At 40.3% G+C, this 21,250-nt stretch overlaps 2 protein-coding genes and 1 long non-coding RNA gene across 3 annotated transcripts in view; 1 reads left to right on the top strand and 2 right to left on the bottom strand.

Moving 5' to 3' along the window:
• Positions 1-20,189, top strand: part of wdfy4 (WDFY family member 4) — a 45,397-nt gene extending 25,208 nt beyond the window's left edge. Inside the window, exons 42-64 of the mRNA XM_059359462.1 lie at positions 544-621; positions 745-936; positions 1,330-1,405; positions 1,501-1,715; positions 3,238-3,386; positions 3,489-3,603; positions 3,929-4,014; positions 4,111-4,173; positions 8,016-8,058; positions 8,325-8,444; positions 8,551-8,674; positions 8,755-8,864; positions 10,074-10,224; positions 11,805-11,896; positions 13,102-13,311; positions 13,415-13,535; positions 15,064-15,221; positions 16,382-16,540; positions 16,651-16,830; positions 17,518-17,700; positions 18,161-18,248; positions 18,917-19,046; positions 19,850-20,189. Of these exons, the coding sequence (XP_059215445.1) occupies positions 544-621; positions 745-936; positions 1,330-1,405; positions 1,501-1,715; positions 3,238-3,386; positions 3,489-3,603; positions 3,929-4,014; positions 4,111-4,173; positions 8,016-8,058; positions 8,325-8,444; positions 8,551-8,674; positions 8,755-8,864; positions 10,074-10,224; positions 11,805-11,896; positions 13,102-13,311; positions 13,415-13,535; positions 15,064-15,221; positions 16,382-16,540; positions 16,651-16,830; positions 17,518-17,700; positions 18,161-18,248; positions 18,917-19,046; positions 19,850-19,913 (2,907 nt within the window). The 3' untranslated portion in view covers positions 19,914-20,189. The remainder of the gene's footprint in view (positions 1-543; positions 622-744; positions 937-1,329; positions 1,406-1,500; positions 1,716-3,237; positions 3,387-3,488; positions 3,604-3,928; positions 4,015-4,110; positions 4,174-8,015; positions 8,059-8,324; positions 8,445-8,550; positions 8,675-8,754; positions 8,865-10,073; positions 10,225-11,804; positions 11,897-13,101; positions 13,312-13,414; positions 13,536-15,063; positions 15,222-16,381; positions 16,541-16,650; positions 16,831-17,517; positions 17,701-18,160; positions 18,249-18,916; positions 19,047-19,849) is intronic.
• Positions 4,041-5,210, bottom strand: lrrc18a (leucine rich repeat containing 18a). The gene has a single exon (XM_059359463.1). The coding sequence runs from the start codon at positions 5,208-5,210 to the stop codon at positions 4,380-4,382; it is 831 nt and encodes a 276-aa protein (XP_059215446.1). The 3' UTR covers positions 4,041-4,379.
• LOC131993517 (uncharacterized) lies at positions 6,339-7,848 on the bottom strand. Its single transcript, XR_009396324.1, has 3 exons — positions 7,793-7,848; positions 6,490-6,667; positions 6,339-6,386 (listed from the first exon to the last, which is right to left on the bottom strand). It is a non-coding gene; the product is annotated as an uncharacterized LOC131993517 (long non-coding RNA).
• Positions 20,190-21,250: the final 1,061 nt, after the last annotated feature.

The raw sequence follows: 21,250 nt of genomic DNA, 5'->3' as shown, positions 1-21,250 counted from the left end.
GGATGGACACATGTTGTTTCACTAGTCTCTCAGCGAGCACTGCTGTGATGATGGGCTTAATGAAGCAGTTAACAGTCAGAATATGATCCCAGTGTGTCTGCTGAACATGAGCATCCTGCAGTGTCAACACGGCTCTGTTTTGGGTTTTTCTATTTTTTCTTTTCTTTTCTCTTTTAATCGACACATACACACACCCAGAGTAAAGGCGCACACACACAGTAGCCTTGCCCTTGACTGTGGCGTGGCTCAGTGATATTAATGTTTATGTTAATTAGATCACACCAACAAATGATTACATTTCCAGACAGGGTTATTGTAAGACTGTAGCCACTAGCTTATTTTGCCCAGTGAATGCAATTTAGAACAGATGTAATTGTATGAATGCATTGTAATTGCATGAGGAAACAACAATACCATTATGAATATACAATCTCTGTGAACATGATGTGTGTTGTGTGTTTACAATATGAGCTAGAGGAAGAGCGATTGTGCCGCCCGCTCTTTTCATTTGCAGCCATCAGGTTACTCTCCTTTTTGTTGCAGGAGTTTCTGTCCTGCATGGAGTCACATCGACAGAGAGGCCACAGCATGTTTGAGAATATGAGGACAAATCACTTACAGGTCTGACAGAAATATGACCATAATTATACACTGAAATAAATGTAATTAAAAAGCCAAAATTGGATCTGTAATAAATGTTTATCTCTGTCTTATCTATTCCCTCTGTCTGGGCCTGTTTCCCAGTTAAGAGCTAGTGAGTGGGAGCGAGTGAGCTCCAAGTGGCTGCACGTGGAAGCCGAGCTGCTGAGGGAGAGAGCCGTGTTCGGCCCCGGCCCAGGGGTGCTGCTGAGCCAAAACTGGGTGCAGGATGCTGCTGAAGGACCCAACCGGACAAGATCACGCATCCGCAGAAAAGCTCTTAGACAATCCAAAAGGGTACAGCCTCTCATCCTCTCATCTTAGAGCGGGTTCTGAGGAGCACTATCTTATTTAGTACATTTAAGGGGATAGTTTGGATTAATTGAAGTGGGGTCGCATCGACTAACCCCCCAGTCTGAAGAAGCAGATGGGAGTCTCGGCACAGAAGCTGTGGTCAAGGGGCAGCTAAACTTAAATTTTATTCTTTATTGGTAGGCTTTTTTAGCTCACTAAAATACATTTGCTGCTGCCCCCATCCACAGTAATACCTTTTAACCTTTCTTTAGCTTCCATGCTAGCGTTCTACCATTGACTATAGGTAATACACTGACTGTGGATAAGAACCTCATACAACCACACTTCAGTAAATCCAAATTATCCCTTTAACATTGCCATATGTTGTTACAAAAGGTGCTAGGAACGCTGTGTCTGGGTTTAAGGACTGGCATGTCTGAGGAGAACAAAAATAGAACCGAAGGTGAAACAGGTAAAGAAAAGTGTTATTATTTTTTTATTTTACTTCTACCAAAATGTGGTTGTTAGATGTAAGCTCAGTTGGGAAATGTGTTTCCTTTGTAACAGAGCCCAAGATCCTGTGTGAAGTTGGAGCAGAGGTTAAAGAGGATGAAGAAGAGGGAGGACAGGATTGTGACCGCCTGACCTTCTTTCCTGTTCTGAATGAGGCACCTGCTGTCACTGAGAGTCCCCTAGACCCCTTAACCCCCGAATCCTGCTCCCATATGCAAGACTGCCACGACATACGCATCATCCTGCAGCAGCTGCATCTTGGAGAGGAGGTGTGTTGGTATGCTGGGTTAAAAACAACACGCCTCCTTCCAACCCTGCTAATATTCACAATCATAATTATCTGATGTAGACTAAGGGATTCCAATAGCCCAGCGCTGCTATCAGAATTTCATCTTTCCTCATTAGTGTAATGTTTTAATGTCGAGGCCCAGCTCAGCTCTTCTCATTCTTCCAGTGAGTTAGAAACCAAGGCACATGTTGACAGGGACTCTCATCACTCCGGCAACCAGCCGCGGCTTTTAATGTTTCTGACAGAAGTATTAATAAAAACAGTAGGAGGTGATGCAAGCTGTCTTACATCCGCTTAGTAAGTGTGTGATGTGTGCAAGTGTGTCCTGTTGTCTTGCAGTGGTTCAGTGTATGAGTCCTGCTGAGCTTCCTGTCAAATGAACACAGTCATTAGCTCTGAAAAATGCACACACGGACTCACACACACAGTAACACACAAAGGGAGACCCACTCATAATTAGCTTGCCAGCGCCAATAGTGTGATTATGACAGTAATGTGTGTGGGGAGAAATCAATGGTCTGACATTAGGCTCTCAGTCAATAAAAGTCCTCCTTTTCTCTCCTTCTTCCCATCATCAGCTAAATCACCCACATACTGATAACGCGTATCTGTCCAGAGCACAGTTAGGAGATAAGGAAACAAGTTTATTGTTTTGTATTTAATCTTTGATAACTAAATGTGACTATTTTTTTCTGAAATCTAGTCATTGTTCGGCACAGTAGTCCTGATGCCAGTTTGTATTCATTGCATACAATCTGACCATGATATAGCTCAATGTAAGATTTCTGTGCCATGTGCCTGAGACTCACCTTGACTATTCTTAAACGCTTTAACATGACAAGTGATATTATCCATCATGTCTTTATATGTGCAATCAGACAAGAGGTTCTGATCACTTAGCAGGTTTCCTATTGTGTATTTGGCAGTGATTAATTCTCCTAATAATGGCCAGGCAGTGCTGCCTCCTCCACCAAGTGTGTGACTCTGTGTCTGGGGGTAGGGAGTCTGATTTGATTAGTATAAATTGTGAGGGGCCTACGGGTATGTTGAGGACCCCATATGGTTTTTGGGCGCTGTGTCCCAGAGGGCCTGCAGAGGGGCCAACACAGGGAGACAGCCAGGTGCACACACTCACTGTGAAATGAGGGGAGACAATAGAATTAGCCACACATTATCACAATGCAGTTAGCATTAGCTACAACCAGCGCTCAGAGCAGCATGTGGGTCCACTTTGGGGCTGGATGAAATGCACAGTCACACTGCTCCCCATCAATCAGCTCTGATAATGAAGTGTTCAACTGTGTCTTTTTAATAATGATTAGAATATGTGATTAAAATGATCAATCAAGTAAAGCCTGAAGTGCCTGCGTTGCTGCCATGTCATGTCCCTAGAGAGAAGCGTGCTGATGTGTATTGTGCCTCTCACATGGGGCTTAATGTATCTCTCTCTCTCTCTCTCTCTCTCTCTCTCTTTCTCTCTCTCTTTCTCTTTCTTTCTGTAGGTAAAGGCTAAGATGTGTGTAGTGACGCTGAGTGGCCTGAGAGTGACGGAGGGGGTGCTGCTGTTTGGGAAGGAGAGCTTCCTCTTGTGTGAGGGATTCACCCTGAGTCCTGCTGGAGATGTTTGTTGCAGGAAACACCATCCCAGCAGGTATAGCTGTGTGTGCAGTTAAAATGTAAAGAGAGCATGCATTATTTTTCGGTTGTCTCAATCAGTCATCTTAAATTCTCTGTCCCTTCTCTCCTCTGCCAGTGTGAGGGATTCCTTTATTGCTACCATGCTGAGTAAAGAGCTGCCGCCAGCCCGCTGCAGACGCTGGCTTTATGAGGATATCAAGGATGCCCGCTTCATTCGTTTCCTTTTAGAGGTCAGACATTTAATTGCTGCCACAGATGCCTTGAATTAACATGCATCTTCTATTCAGATTGGATTATATTTATTTGGAAAACATGTTTGTGTTATTGTGAATACAGACTATCCCTTACAATGCCAATGCCACACACACTCATAAACAAACTAAACGATTGAGGCAGTGACCACCATCCAAGTGTTTCATACAGCCTTCGAATAATGTGAACTATCCCTTTAAGTCTAGGTTTAAAGTGGATCAGTTGGATAAAATGTTTTACGAGATACAAATGTTGTTAAATCTAAATGACAATCGAGCCACTGTGCCTCTCTGTTGCTATTAGGACAATGCTATAGAGGTCTTCATGAAAAACGGACTTTCAGCCTTCCTGGTGTTCCTGAATAAAGACCACGTCTCTGCATATAAAAGGTACCACATTTATACAGACTGGATGAAAAAAAAAAAGTTTTATTTTCAGCATTTTGAAGACTCTAATCCTCATTTTTTTCCCTCTTCCCTCTGCAGGTTATGCACGGTGGTGTCTGCATTAAAAGGCAGAGGGGTTGCTGAGGTCATTGCTAATGCCAGGTACGTGTCCACAGTTAGTTTCCTTCATCCAGCAGCAATATTTCAAGACAGTTATATGTTATCAGTCTTTATTTAGTCAATTAAAATACATCCAATACATCAAATAATAGTTGTGACATATAAGATATTATGCAAATATTATTACAGTTTTAAGAGCAGTCTGAAGGTGACGTCTAATCTACACAGTTTGAGATGACTTTTCTTGGTCAATTGATTTGCTTGTATTCCATATTTCTTACTCTCCACACATCTTGATTGACTGCAGCCACTGAGTTTGGCACGATCAGTCCTTGATAAGTCCTTATCCTTTTCTCCTCAAATGCATCACCACCTCCACACCCTCCTCCTCCTTTTCCTCCACCTCCTCCTCCTCCTTTAATAGGCCTCTCCCTCTTCTCTTTACATCTCTTAAGGCATGTCTTACACAGGCTGCTCTCGTGGACCAGGTACACCTCTGGTTCTTTTCCCTTCTCCATCTCCTCACTATCCTCCTGAACATATGATAAAGGATTTCGCTTCACGTTGAGCTTCGTGATGTTACGTAGGAGTTTCACAAACTCTGGTAGGCTGATGAAAAGGTTATCAAACAGACATAACTCTTGGAGACTATCTAGAGCCATCATAGAGGTGGGCAGGGTGTCCAGCTGGTTCATCCCCAGATTGACACTCTTGAGGTTGGTGAGATAACCTATTGTGGAGGGTAGACTTGCAGAGATTAGGCGGTTGTTTGAGAGGTTTAGGTGCGTCAGTCCCACCAGGTTGCCGATGGACTCTGGCACAGACTCCAGCTTGTTGCTGTGAAGGTCTAGCCATCTCAGTGATGTAAAGTTCCCAATGTTTTCTGGGAGTTTCTGAATCAGGTTGCGGCTTAGGTCCAACTCATCCACATTGGTCAGTTTGAGGAGACACTTTGGGAAGATGGTTATACCCATGTTGCTAAGGGTGAGCCTTCGCCGCCCATCCGGGGTCATCCGTATTGCCTTTTTGGCGATCTTGATGGTCACCTTTGTCCCTTTGGCTGCCTTCCCTTTGGGCATTGTACTGCAACACACAGAGAATTACCGAACAGGACAGTTTCAGCTCAGCCTCACTTTTGCCTCAAAGAGGCTTATTTTTCAAATAGTTCATCTAATCCACACCACCACACAGCACTATAGTAAATAAACGTGATGTGTGTATGTTTACGTGTAAGTATGTGTGTGTAAAGCTGATGTGATTTATTCAGATACAAGGGCTTATGTATGGCCCGGGGCAGCAGGCAAAGCATGCTCTCTGAGGTATGAGAGCTTGAGCTGTGTGTGTGTGAATCTGTGTGTGTGTGTATGTGCACGCAAGTGTGTCTGCAGTGTTATGTCTGCACTAGTGCGTGCTCACCCAGTGTTGCCCATGGGGGTATTTAAGAGCACGACTCTCTAATTAAGGCTAATGCAGGGGAACAATAGGAGAGAGGCGACACTGGGTAATACAGCAAAAACAAATGAGTGCTGATGCTCCCTCACCATTCAACTGATTGAGCTGTTTGGCTCTTTTCAGGCAAGGAAGGCTCGTGTGTATGTGTGTGCGTGGGACATCCACATGCAAGTGCATCGACAGACATGGATGCACTGTACTACAGTACATGTGCGTGTGCACAAAGAGTCAAATCAGGACTTTGATAAATGATAGTTGGGGAGTGTTGAGAGTGTGATGAGGGCTCCACTCTTCTCCCCTCCCTGTCTAAAAGAGCAAGGTGTGTGTCTGTTTGTGTCTGTGTTACACCCCAAGGCCCTCTCTCGCCTCATTCATCATCCTCAGGATGAGAGAGGTTATCCACTGGTGCTTGTTCCCATTATAACCTCCTATAGAAAACTATTGCATGAAATTATTGCTTGCAATTAGATAACACATACTGGGCCAAATGCAATGATTGATTTAGTGTAGTTTTACAAAATAATTTGGTCAGGAGTTATTGGACGAGGGGAGGGGTTATTGGATGCACTTAAAATAGCCCCTCGCTCTCTAAAACCCATTTACTGTTTACATCCTTATTTAATTTTTCAGTTGGTATTCTGTGTTCAAACTCTGCATTTTCAGCATTAATGAAGATATGTACTCACCATATTTTATCTTCTTCTTTAGTGTGGTGATGTTAATCAAGTGATGAGACTGTCTTTAGAAACACAGCAGCAGCTTCAGATCCTGTTAACTGGTCATTTAGCTCCAAGCCTCTCACCCTTGTACCGAAAAGTCAGAATGTTAAACCACAGCAACAAAACAGAAACACAGTAAAAGGAAGTTTCCGATTTAATCAGCATGTCAAAGTTGTGCTAATAATACCTGGTAATTCTATCTATGTGGTGGTGAAGTCGAGAGGAAAGATCAGGAATGCAGCGTTTGTGTACATCAACGTTTCCCTCGCCTCCCGACAGCAAACATGGAAAGTCAAGGTTCCTCTTGTTTAATAGCGTTACTTAGCAACTGGGGTGCTTGGCGCCAGGACTTTATTGCCATGTTACTGGCCACAGAGGGAAAAGAGATTTCAGGAGCAGTTGAATGCTTTCCTAATTTAGATTAAACCAAGTTTAGATAGCTGTTACATGGATAAAATATGTGAGGAAATGTTGTAATTTAGAATTTGTTTGGCTAAACACACGTTGTGGTAGATTAATTGGAAACACGGTATTTTGATTGAGCAGTTTTTGCAGTTTGTTTAACATCTGTGGCTCTGTTTGAGCGAATGCCTGTCAAAGGATCACCTTACAAAATTCTCTGAACAAACACCTACCTGAATGAAAAAACAGCTGGAAAAAGAAACTATTGTTTGTCTTAGCTATGAAGCAGGGAAAATGTATCTTATACCTTCCTTACTATAAAGCAGGAAGTCTTCATTTTTCTTGGAAGTCGGCATTTTAGATAGAAATATTGTTCCTTGTTTAATAAGTAATCATTAGAGCCCGACAGATACATCGGTTGACAAATTTTATCAGCTGATATAGTGTATATTCTGTCCGATATGTGCCCTTATGAAAACTTTTTAAAACTATATAATGCAGAAAATGTAGCTTATTGTGATTTAGAAATGGTGTAAGCTATTTTTTTGAACAGTAATGATGTTTATTTAGCTATCTATTTTATTCCTATTTATTCTTTATTTTCTCAGTTATCATTTATATAATTGTCCGACAATATAATGCATTGTTTGTATAATGTATAACAATGTTAAATATTATTTAATAAGGTTTTGTGAAAGAAGGAAAAGCTCTCTTGGTACGTTTGTGTTGTGAGTGGTGAAAAATTGGTGCACAATCCAAAAAAAGGATTTTGATTCCAGTTTGAAAAAATTCTATAAAGGCCACCATATCAGTTACTGATTAATTTTCCTCTAAAATCGTCGTATTGGCATCGGTCTCAAGAATACCATATTGGTCGGCCTCTAGTAATCATTAACCTCTGCATGCCACTTAAAAACTTACTGTGCAAGGAAAATATTCCAGTACTTCCTCTAATAAACAGCAGATGGAGGTTAGCCACACAAGGTACGGTGTTACTTTAAGTATTTTTCCTCACAACCTACAGATGGCAACATGTGCTACATCCCTCACATCTCTACTCACTATTTATGCTACAAAGTGTAGCTCACCTCAGTCCCATAACTGCTCCTCCAGCTGTGTACACACAACTTCAGCTTCACTCACTCACTCACCTCCACTCTGCTGCTTCACAAATCTGCTGTGTTACATTGCAACATGGGTTGCTAGGTAACAAAGCAAGCAAAAAAAACTTTGTGTTGGTAAGCACTGCTCAGTGATCAGCCTCTGATGCTAATTCAAGGTATTTGTTTTGTTTGTTTTATTGTCCTTTAGGAAGACTCCTGTGGTTGAAAAGGCAGCTCTTGTCAAATGGCAGGTAATGCAATAAACTCTTGTCAGAGTTGTGTGTGACATCAGTAGAGACTCCCAGAATGTTGAACCGATATGACATTAAATGGATGGTTTTTTAAAAGTTTGATTGTTTGCACTGACAGTGGATAAGAACCTCATATAGCCCCACTTCAATAAATCCAAACTATCCCACTAATGGCAGCCAAGATCCACTTTTGTTTCCAACTTTATTCCTTTTTTATGATATATAAGGGAGCTATGTACTTTATATTACTCTTGTCTGTTTTCCAGAAAGGGGAAATAAGTAACTTTGAGTACTTGATGCATTTGAACACCATTGCTGGGAGGACATACAATGACCTGATGCAGTATCCAGTGTTCCCCTGGGTCCTCGCTGACTACCAGTCAGAGGTTAGATCAAACACAGTCACAACTTTGTCTTGAATGTTCATGTTGTAGGAGGATGGGGAAATGAAAGCTTTACGAGTTGGATTTATCCCTGTCTATCCCTTAATAGACCCTCGACCTTTCAAATCCCTCAACTTTCCGCGACCTGTCTAAGCCAATGGGAGCTCAGACAGAGAAAAGGAGACAGGCATTCATCCAAAGATATGAAGAAGTTGAGAACATAGAGGCTGAAGGTATTTATGCAGCTTCTTAATTTTTCTACACTTTTGCTCTTTTTACAGTTCTTTTTATTCAACTCTCTCTTACTCTACAGGAAATTTGTCAGCACAATGCCACTACTGTACGCACTACTCCTCCGCCATCATCGTAGCCTCCTTCCTCGTCAGGATGGAGCCGTTTTCACACACCTTCCAGACACTACAGGTGAGGGCTCGGACCCTCGTTGTTGGTTATTTCTATGCCCCTAAAATCAATAAGCTGGTATAAGATGACATACCAAGAAGCATTACTGTTGGCTTCAATGTAATATCAACTTCTTAATTTTAAAATAGCATAGAATAGAAAATGGAAGATTTTTTCTATGTGAGTCTACTACTAGTTTATGCCATGACATCAGCTATATCCATCGCATGCAAAAGGATAATACTGAATGTATAGCCTTTAGCGCTTAACTTGGTTTGTTGATGAATCAAAGAAAATCAGAACCTACAGTCGATTTTTAGTGGTACTTACTGTGTCTTTTTGCCGTGGATGCAAGGCTCATTTAGCAGACTGGAGTCCTCATCCCCACATGCATCCATGCATACAAATCGGCAGACACCCAAACATGTTACAAGCAATGAATGTAATATATATTCTACAATGTAGGTCAAATTCTGGATGTGATCACTGCAGATGTGGTCTTGAATTTACCTAAGAAATTTAAGAAAGTTAAGCTTGCTGTGTTTCTGCAAACCCATTGCTCCAGATGCTTCCCTAAAATTCATCACTTTTACTTTTAAACATAATCTTGCTAATAATGTGACTGTAATATAAGATATTTTCGGCACTCCAGACTCCTGTTTCTGTGTTGTTTTTGGTATGCAAGCAGATTATAGGGAGATTTCAATATATATGCAAATAATTACAGAAAGCATCTAAAAGAAGACAATGCAAGTAGCCACAGATGTTACCAATTTACAATACAGCATCCAATTGATTATAATGAAAAGGCATGCATATTTGATAGTCAGAATAAAGCAATAAAGATGTTAGTCTGGTGAATTACACTGCCTTTTTGTCTTCTGAAGCACATAACGGGTGTGTAGTAATATCCATAACTGGATTTACATCTCTAACCAAGTTTACCAGTATATATGTTATTTTCATTCATTGAGGTAATTGTTTTAGTCTAAATTACATTCTCCCTCATGAGGTTTCCATCATAGATTATGGAATTTTCCAGAAAGATGAAAAGCTTCCTTCAAATAGTTGCAAATATTTCCTGCTTACATGATATTATGAAGAATATAAAATATGTTTCACTACACTGAATCAAGCAAGACGACTGTATTTTATTAATAAATCCTGCTGCAAAGTTTGGTTCAAAAGTTTGCCTGGGTTCTGACAGTGTCCTGCCTCGTCTCCCTGCAGGGCGGGTTTGATATCCCGGAGCGGATGTTTCACAGTGTAAAGAAGGAGTGGGAGTCTGCCTCCAGGGATAACACAGGGGACGTCAGAGAGCTGATCCCAGAGTTCTTCTACCTGCCTGACTTTCTGCTCAACTCCAACCACATCCAGCTCGGTCAGTCAGAAATATCATCCTCTTGTATGTAAATGACTGAAACTATGAATTTCCTCTTAAGATATTTGCCTGGTATGCATACTTTTGTTGTGCTCATGTGTTCAAAGGATGCGCTAGAATTATTGTATATTTTATAACAACGATCTCATATAAAGACCCAAACCATCAGTGCATCAGCTCTTTCTCTCTGTACTTTCTGATAATCCCTACCCTGTCTGGTTTTCAGTCCCAACCCTTTTTGTTTCTAGGAGACATAAATCTGTTGTTTATCGTAACAAAGGAACATGATACCCAGTGCAACAGTTTGGCTCATCAATGTGTTTTTAATAGTTTTTGGACAATAATAGAGGTGCGTGGCACGGAGGAATATGCTATATTGGTCTCTTGCTCCATAGCCAATACCTGCTAGTACAATCAATTTATTTTGGTTTTGGTCTTCCCATGGACTTTGAGGCAATAAAAAAATATACAATATCATCAGCCTTATCCTTTAAAGGTACCCTGTTGAGTTTTTTTTTGTAAACAAACACAAATCTGTTAATGTTCAGTGGCTTTCCTACAAGGCATCCTGTCCTTTGGCCTGATTTGTGTGTCTGGTAGCATGTGCAACCAAGACCAAGATAGGTTGTAGCACATGAGGTTGGAGAACGGGGTCTTTGGGTGTGACCAGGTGTTGGCTGCTCAGTTGTGTAAAGATCTCATTCTGAGCAAAGCTGAGTGCATCCAAAGTGACCTTTCGCTCCCTCTACACAACCATTTAAAATCAAGCTATGAGAGCAAAGGAACAGGAAAATAGGAACAGCCAGGTCTAGCAAGTCTTTTGTTCCTTCAGGAGTTATTCCTGTACAAAACACCATCAAATCATCAAATGTTTTGTACAGTCATTTAACAGTCTATGTGGAATGGTAATTCTTGTGTAATATGTGTATGGTGCAATATGTAGTATTTTTTAGTTTATTATAATGTTAAAGTAGAGTTTGTTTCTTAGGGATCATGTAGCCCACTCCATATAAAAATATTAATTTGTTTCTAAATTATCTGCATATGCTAGTGCTTGAGTGAATACCTCTGTGTGAATGTGTGCATACGTGTGTGTGTGTGTGTGTGTGTGTGTGTGTGTGTGTGTTTGGGTGGTGGAAAGGAGGGACTGCATATTGCATATTTGTATTTACATTGTTTTTATGACTGTTTTGTATACTTCTCCACCTTGACCACCCAAATTTCCCTATTTGGGATTATAATGTTTACCATCACCTTGGCTTTTAAATTACTCAGACACATTGTATTTACCTTAGAAGCCCTACAAACATTTAGGAATATATCTCCTTCCTCATATATCTTTTGGAAAAGCAATATTGAAAGGAAAATAATGTGAACCTGCATTGTTCACATCGACTTGCAGGGATTTGGTTAGTTTATCTCAGGAATGACTAGAGCAAAGTTTAGATAACTGCTTTTGTTAAAGTGCCACCAGTGACTAAAAACTCCACAGGGTATCTTTAAACTCCTTTCAAGGATGATGCACAGTGATGTGATGTGACCCAGCAGGCTGCCTGTACTGTGTATCTAAATCTCTACAGGCTTTATGGAGGATGGTACCGCTCTGGGAGACGTGGAGCTTCCTCCATGGGCGAAAGGTGACCCCCAGGAGTTCATTAGGATCCATCGAGAGGTCAGTGATCCCCCCGACCTTACTTGGCTTGTCCGTTACAATTGGCCTGTCCGGCCTATTGCACGTAGCAACTTTTCCCATGAGACCTAATAATGTTGGTCAATACTAGCTGATGTATGTACACAGAAGATGCACTGTTTTAGTATCTAAAACAAGTATAGTGTAGTAGTCACACTGTAATAGTGTTGGTTGCAGCCATTCTGTTTGTCTTCATTCTTTCTTCCACATTATAAGAGACGGATCTTGTTCACAACAACAGCCACTGTCTTAATCATTATATTCTCTAAAGGCAAGCTTGTCTCGTTGAGTTTGGTTCACTGAAATTCTTTAGTACTGACTGTTTTCAGATATAATGACCCATTTGTTTTTCTTATCAAGAAAATCTGTGAAAAGGCATGCATCTGAAGTTTGGAAGACAGGCAGTGAAGGACAGTCAGCCTATTTAACACTATTCAGCACAGGCACATACTCTCTATTTTTCATAATGCCATTCTTTCTGCCAGCTGTTTACAGGCTGAATATGTTCTCAACTCTTTCTTCTCCTTCTCTGTGTGGGGTTATTGTATATCTCTGTTCTTTGTCTCTCTGTTGGTCTGATGTTTTTCAGTGTGACCCTCCCTTTTTCCATTCCTGGGGCATCTATGATGGTTATCACTCTGTAATCTACTGAACTACTCATATTGTCCGCCATTCTCATAAAATTAGTGACTTTAGGAGATTGTTTTTTCTTCCATGGACAAATTAACTCAGGACAATATCTCCTTGTTATGATGTTTTTTTTTCTGTTATTCCAAGATGGCTTTATTAAGATTGGATGCAAGGATACACATGCTGGTCATAATGCCCACTTTTCCTTATTAACTCTTCAAAACCAATCTTTGCCTTATTCTACCCAAATCATTCTTTAATTCAAACATGAAGATACGCTCATAACGCAGCTGTGCAGCTTACTGCTGTTCTCGACTTCTAAATTGACTTTTGGAGGAAATCATACAGTACCTGAATAATTTGATTGGTTGTGCATTCTTGCAGAAGTTTCTTCTGTTTCTAAACTCTCATATTAACAGGTTGACTGATGGTTGTGTCCCCACTGTAATAACAATGAGCACTGCACACTGATGTATTTTAAGACCGCACAGTGCATGTATAGTAGTTTTGCAATTACTTGTCAAGGTGGTCTTAGTTTGTGCTACTGTTTCCCTTAGGCCTTGGAAAGTGACTATGTGAGTGCCCACCTCCACCTGTGGATAGACCTGATTTTCGGGCACCGGCAACAAGGCCCTGCTGCCGTAGAAAGTGTGAACACGTTCCACCCTTACTTCTACGCTAAGAGAGGACAGCAGGGTGCTAAGGACCCCCTCATCAAGAGCACAATCTTAGGATACGTCAGCAACTTTGGCCAGGTTCCCAAACAGGTAAAAGAATAAGTACAAAAAGGCATTACTTCCTGCATGTAAGTGTATGGCATTGGTTTTAAAAATGATCTTTCTTTTTGAATGATCTGTGTCTTTCCCATAGCTCTTCACCAAACCACATCCACCTCGCAGTGGCACTAAGAAAGAAGGATCATCACCATCTCATCCAACTCCATTTTTCTACAAACTGGATAAACTGAAGACCTCTGCGCAGCCATTCAGAGGTACAGCTACATATTAAAATAGCTCACACAGCAAATAAGATATATTTATAATGATGTCCCTCTCCACTCAGAAATGTGTCTTCTTATATTTATTTCCACTAAAAGTCTGACCTTGACCGTAACCTGACCACACTGGCTTGTATCTGTGTAGTTTGTTGCTAGAGGGGTGTGTTCACCTTTATCTACTGGAGGGTGATATGTCCGTGCACGTCCCTAAAATCTAAGGTTTCAAACATAAATCGAGCAAGCTAGATTTGGTATGTTCCAGAAAGGAAAGCCAAGGCTAATGTTAGTACAAAGACTACAACTATTCAGGAACACGTAGCCTGTTTATGTCCAAAGGTAAAATATGTGGCTAACAGCACCTCTAAAGCTTGTGTTTACACTTTTATTATTGTACCCACCAAACAAATTAGATGTAATGTGTTAATTAGACAGAGCTAGGGCAGCTGTTTTCATCTATTTCCAGTCTTTAAGCTAAGCTAATTAGCTGCAGGCTGTATCCTTTATTTTTATTAAGCATAAGCTCCTTTAAGAGAAGGTATACAATTAAAGCAAATCATAACGTAGCCTTATAATTATCAACGTATTTACAGCTGAGTTAAGATATAAATGATCTGCTGAGAAAATGTAATCAGTTAAATTCATACGCATTTGTTACAATTTTATATCGTTCCTCCTTTATTTTATTTTACATCGTTTGATGTTGGTTATTATATACAAGATGTGCCCTGGTCTCAAGGGGATCGTTGAAACAGAGCGAGAATGTCCATAGATTAATTTACACTATGAAAGGGTAGAAGGAGCTATCTGTTAGAGCTACAATATGGAGATGACTCTTCCGCTGAGCCCTACTTAATAATCTGAATATCCCTACAGGCCCACTGAGGGAGACGAGATGAATCTGCGAATGCTCAGGGAGAGATTCCTGCATATTACATTTCATATTAAATCTTAGAGTGTCTGATCTGATCAATAAGCAGATAGAGATGAATAGGAGGAGGAACGCTAAAACTGACACAGACACAACTTCTTTCAGGGGATTTAAGAAGCAGAACTGGCGATAGGATGTAATGATTTCTGCCTGTTCCTGCATGAATAGGTCAATTACAGCCACTCTCTCACTGCCTCACCCTCACACACACACACACACACACACACACACACACACATACACATACAACTCGCACTGTCCAGGATGCAGATGTCCCCCCCAGGACAGAGCCTCGGCTTGTTTTAACCTGGGAATAGATGTTTTAATTGCCCATTTTTCTGTGGTCAATTTAATGAAATTCTTCACAACTTTACTGAGCCACCATACTCTTTAATATGATGTTTTTGAAGAGCCATTATCTTTATTTGGCCAGGCAAGTTTATTCAGGTACACAAGAGGCAGAATGAGGTCACTTTTTCTACTTTTTACACCACGGTTTAAAATGTTTTTAAGAAACACCCTCATACTTTCTACTTTCCACAACTTCTTGCTGATGGTGCCCCACTCCCAGTAACACTGTAAACCTTTCCGCAGAGCTGCCGAGAGGCCCTGTCGGTCAGATAATGTGTCTGGAAAAAGAGGTTGTGGTCCTGGAGAGAAACCATCTCCTCCTGTCGCCTCTGTTAGGCTGCTTCTTCAACTGGGGCTTCCCTGACAATAGCTGTGCCTTTGGAAGCTATGCCACAGAAAAGGTATGTTTGTGAGCCTGTACAGTAGATCCAGTTGAAAAAGTTTTTATTATACACAACCTTCCAGCTCCACCCATTTGCATGAATCACATTGAAATGAAACATTTGCAGATCCTATATAGGCCCACAAAATATAGGTTTGTTTTTAATTGCAAAATTGGGATCAAATAATTAATAAAACTTAAATAAAATAAACAGTTTTCTGCCTTTTAATAATTAGATAGTGCTAATTATTAGATAGTATCAGTCTTATGGTATGCACATTTTATAGAAACTGTATTTCACCCAATTTAATCACATACATATGAAGCATTTCACTGGGTGTGTGTTGAGCCACACACACAGCTAATCAGTATCAGCTGACTCTGACATCACTAGTCACGCTCAATCAAAACAGTGAGGCGTTCTTTATGATCTGCCAAGCTTTCACTCACTTATAGAGCTAAACGCTGCTGTGTTAACCCTTGTGCTTCAGAGACACTTGGCTTTTTAATGCATATGACATAAAGGATTTTCTTTTTTTTTCTTTTACTTTATCTTTTCGACCTTAGCTCCTATAATAAGTCTATAATAAACTCTGGAGCCAACATACAGACAGTCAGACCTTAATGGTGACAAAAATGTCACCATTAAAACCACACATTTGGATCCCACGGTCATTACAGCATAAAATCAGGGATTATGTTATATCACACTTTCAACCTAGAGCCCTGGCTTCAAAATGCTGTATCATAGAGCACTGTAGTGTTTGATGCAATGGACCAAGATAAATGTTGAACTACTGACATATCCCAGACCCAGGACCAGAATTAAAAGAAAAATTTCCACACTATTCCATCTGTTTCAGAACATTTTGTTTGGAAAAACAAAGTTTCTTATATGCTATGTATCTTAATATTACTGGCATCAATAAAATCATTGTGAGGGATTTTTTTAATGAATCATCACTCAGATTATCCTTGGCTATACCATATTTCTGCCTGATTTAATAAAAAAAAATATCTCCATTTGGTATGTAAAAAGGTACAATTTTTATTTTTATTTTTCATAAACAAACTGACATTTACGTGGTCATAATTCCATAACATATCCATAAACTCCCACCATCATACTTAATTAACACATAAAGCCATAATGGTCTACTTATCTATGCCCATCTCCAGACCTTTGCTGTGTGTGAGAGTTTATGTGACTGGGGGGAGACGTTGTGCGCCGCCTGTCCAAACCCAACAACCATCGTCACCGCAGGAAGCAGCACTGTGGTGTGTGTGTGGGATGTGGCCATCAACAAGGACAAACTCACTCACATGAAACTCAGACAGGTTAGTTTGTCTGCAAGTCTAATTACAACAGATATTTAGGACTTACCAGCATAATGTCTTAAGACACGCACACACACTCAGAATAACACTGATCCAATTGTTCCTCGTAGCCGCTGTACGGACACACAGACTCAGTGACGTGCCTGGCTGTGTCTGAGGTCCACAGCATGATAGTTAGTGGCTCTCGTGACCTCACCTGTATCCTGTGGGATATGGAGGAGCTGAGCTATGTCACCCAGTTAACAGGACATCCAACCAGCATCTCTGCACTGGCTATCAACGAACTCACCGTAAGTCCACCTTCTTTATCTCCACTTTTGTCATTCTTTATCTTTCTGTATCTGCGTATATGTTGTAAAATATACAGCACAAATAAAACTACTTTTAAAGAACATATGATTCAGAATACAATGCTTGGGGTAATTTAGAACTTTTTATTTTGTTTCCATATATTCTTTCTTTAAATCAGCAATTTACTGATGCTAATCATACAGTACTGATGTTTATTTAGCTATTTATTTTCTTTATATTCTCAGTTTTCATTTCTACACTTTGTTGACAATGAAATGCATCCTATGTATAATGTATAATACTGTTAAATATTCTTTAATTAAGCTATTTCTTTAGGAGAGCAGCTTTCCGAGTAAGTTTGCATAGTCATATCAGTGCAAAATCTGTGCAGGATCCATGAATAATATGTCTACTTTCATTCCAGCTCAAAAGTCACTATGCAATATATTGGTCATCATATCTGTAATTGGTTTCTCTTTTTAAATCTGTCTCCAAAATCCCATACTGCTCAGGCTTGAATTTTTGGCTCACATTGTGTTGTTCCCCTTCATTCACAGCATGAGGAAGAAAAGCTTCTCATTGTTGACAGGCCACATATCCTCTGTGTGTGTTTTGCTTTTTTTGTGCATCTCTTTTGTGTGTATCTTTGCGCACATGGGCGTCAACACCACATTATTCTGTCACAGGGTGAGATCGCATCATGTGCGGGACCTCTGCTCTACCTGTGGACGATGAAGGGTCAGCTGTTGGCCTGCACTGACACTTCCTGCAGGCCTCAGCCAGACGTCCTGTGTGTCAGCTTCACACAGCGACACGAGTGGGATGCCAAGAACGTCATCGTCACTGGCTGTGCAGACGGCGTCATACGGGTGAATGTTTTTTTTTGTATGTGTGTGTATGACAGAGACTGTTTTTAAATTCACTGTCTGGCAGGAATAATAGATCAGCGGGACAGATTTCTTTGTTTTTATAAACTATACTGTACTGAGATGTGGCAGTCATTACTTTGGTGCCACTTGGATGTCCATCAAGGTAATAATAACAGCATATGGGTTCTGTGTGTGTGACTGCTTTTGTGCAGGACTAATATAAGCACATACTGCCTCTCTGCAATCAAAGCTGCAAACTCTAAATTGGGCTTCACTTGGGAGTGGGTGCCCATGCCACACGCACAACACACACACACACACACACAAAAATGGTATTATTACTTTATTATTACCTTGAGTTATGGGGGGGTGTGCCTGCGTGCTGGTGCTTGTGTGAGTGTGTTTGTTATTATGTTGAATTATGTCTGATTTTGCTACTCGTTATGTGTCTCTCATACAGATATGGAAGACAGAGTACACCAGAACACAATTACCTGGCCCTCCAGAAGAGCCTGTGTCCCCAGGGCAAGACCGAACGGAGAGAGACGGTAATGTTACTGGCAGTAGGATGGGATATGCATATAGGTTTTATATTTCTAAACAACACAGATGATGGGAGTGGCTGACAGAAGCAGAACTGTGAGACTGACTAAGATGCACAAAAAGGGATATTATTCTTGTGTTACAAAAAGAAACCCATCGCTATCTAATTAGATAACTCCTTAAGTGTGAGATGATTATTTTTAACCGCTCATCTCAGAGCTAGACAGCGTTGTTTTCAGATGAGAGCTTGTAATGCTTACCCCATCCCTCACTAGCATTAGAGCTAGCAGGAATTATGTTGTTATAAAGTTATTAAACATAGAGGCAGTAAACACTGATGAGTAATTCTGCTGACGTGTGTGTGCGTGTATAATTTAGAAAGCAATAATACCCAGATCCAATTTGGCATACGTTGGTTACAGCCTCGCGTCACCTCATAGGAGTATTATGCCTGGCAAATTACATTGAGGCGAGTCTTTACGTAACACTGAAGCATTTATATTCAAGGGATTTTTCTCCCTTTAACAGCCTGCTGACCACAGATAAACACTGTGTTAATGTACATTTTAATTTTTTGGTGGGGACCGCTGGTCAGGGTTACAGACAGGGTGGACACCTGCCCTGTGATTTAATAATGAATGGGGGTTGATGTATTCTAATGATGTATCCACAGTGAGCAGCTCATGCCAGGTTAAAGGCTGGGAGAGACATCTGGTATTGTGTCAAGAGCTGAACAGAAGTCAGGCTGTGTCGCAGCGCCGCAGCAAGAATAATCCAGCCATCACATCGCTGACCATGTCCAGGTACAGTAAATATCATGCAACTGCTCACAGCAAAGGATGGATTTAGTTGAACCCTTTGTTCTCAAGGTGAGACACTAGGGAGATTTCATGGTGATATCAATTATGTAATTTTTTTGCCCGATTTAGTGTGTGTGGACTTTTACAATACATCTTTTTAAAGGCCATTTGCTCAATTTTTCTCTCAAACTCTGAGCCAGAAATCTCCACTGCTATACATTTATATACACCTTTATAGTTTTATTCCTATCCATATTCTAAAGGTTTTTACTCTGGAGTTTGTTCATATATCATATTTAGCCTGATTTATAAAACATTTTATTCCTAATAATATTGCAGAAATTATTTCTTTTACAGCTGTTGACGTATAGAGTGATAAAAAGAGTCCCTTGGTAAAAAACATTGACTTTAATATGTGAACAAAAGGAAACAAAATGTTTGAACCATGATTTATCCAATGTTTGAATTTATGTTCACATACTGATACGATAATGCATCATTTGCATATTGAAACATTTCAGAAAAGTTGTAATACAAAAAAATGTCTTAGTGTAACTAATCAACTGGGTCAGTTACATGGTGATATATCTTCAATTTACCTTTTCACTTGTAGTACTCCGCTTAAGAAAAACAATAATTTCTGTGTATTTCAATACTAATACACCTCCGGAACTAATTCAAAACCTATTCAAAACAACTCTCACTCACATTGTATATATTTCATTGTGTGCATACAACAGAATTTCCATGACCTCACAGATCTGAAAAGATGTTCCTATTTTTTAAGCACACTCTCTTCTGTGTAGGAGCCATGCTACTCTGTTGGCCGGTGATGCCTGGGGCAGAGTTTTCACCTGGACCTGTGAGTGAGAGGTGGCAGGGTTCGAACACAATCACGCCTCCAGCCACCGTTTCTACACAGAGACTCTGACACAGAAAATCCATCAGTGTCTCAGGTCTGACACCAACTGAGCTTTTTGTTGCCTGTGTGTGCACTCAGGGAGAATTATGTTACAATATTAGGTACAAGTCTCAGACAACATGGAATATTTTATCTCCTACATAGGTATTTAATTATGTTTTTTTTTCTTCTTTGTAAATACTGAATTTCAACAAATTTTAATAAAACTGACAGCTATTTGCATACATTTTCTCCTGCGAGTCTCATGATTGTGAGTATGACTGACATCTGGGTTGCACAGGATCTAAATTTATTTAATTTAATTTCATCTGGGTTTCATAAAGGTGAAACCGGATGGACTCTAGCTAAAATGACGAAGAACTTATGGGAAAAACTGCATGAGAAATGTGATGGGGAGAATAAGCTTTTAAAAACAACTATTTAAATCAATCCTTGCCGCTCCAGCAGAGCTAACTTGGGCCCACAGCAGAAGCCCGTGGTTGAACTGAGCAGCTTCAAACTGAAAGCAAAAGAGAATTGTGTGAATGATGAACCAGAGCGTGCATGCTCAGCCAACGTTCCTGAGAAAATAGTATTGTAGAGCTGGAGCAGTTCACTTCTCACGAACTGCACAACAAGCATCCATGATCATAAAAACTACGGCATGCACACATCAGCATTTTGTGCTATGAGGGCTGTGGTGTTTTGCATTGGTAAATGTTTGCGGTATGAACAATTCAGGATGTTTTAGTTAGTTGTGAATAGTTTACTGAGATTTCTTTGTTATTCTTCACAATGTGTTTTCAATCTGCTCTGTGATGCAGCATTTACGAGTATTCTGAGCATTCGAATGGTTTTCCATTTGTTGTACCATTATCTTCACAAGTTTATTGTGATCATGTCGAGTGTGTGTGTTGCTGGTAATGTAAAATGTGTTTGGGCCTTGTTGAGGTGTCCTTTCTGCTTGTCACAGCTTTTTGTGTGTGTGTGTTTATGGTTAACAAAGGACAAATGCCTTTTTAGCCACATCAGACTGTTCAATCTCTGTAATCACTGCAGGGCCTCGACATCTCACTCTTGGGTAAATCTGACCCATTTGAAGAGACAGTATGAAACTTAACCCTTTCTAAACCTTCAATGGAAAATTACAATACTCACACTCCTGCATACATGTTCTACTATTCCAATATAAGTTAGCTATTTAAAGGCACAATGTGTAATGTCTGACCACATGCTCCAAATAGATAAGGAGAAGAATTTCACCTCCTCCTGACCAGATTGTGTGAAGTTAGACATGTGTAATAAA

Source organism: Centropristis striata, chromosome 20 (genome assembly GCF_030273125.1).
Source record: "Centropristis striata isolate RG_2023a ecotype Rhode Island chromosome 20, C.striata_1.0, whole genome shotgun sequence".
In the NCBI taxonomy this organism is placed as follows: Eukaryota; Metazoa; Chordata; class Actinopteri; order Perciformes; family Serranidae; genus Centropristis; species Centropristis striata.
This window is presented reverse-complemented; position numbering and strand designations above follow the sequence as displayed.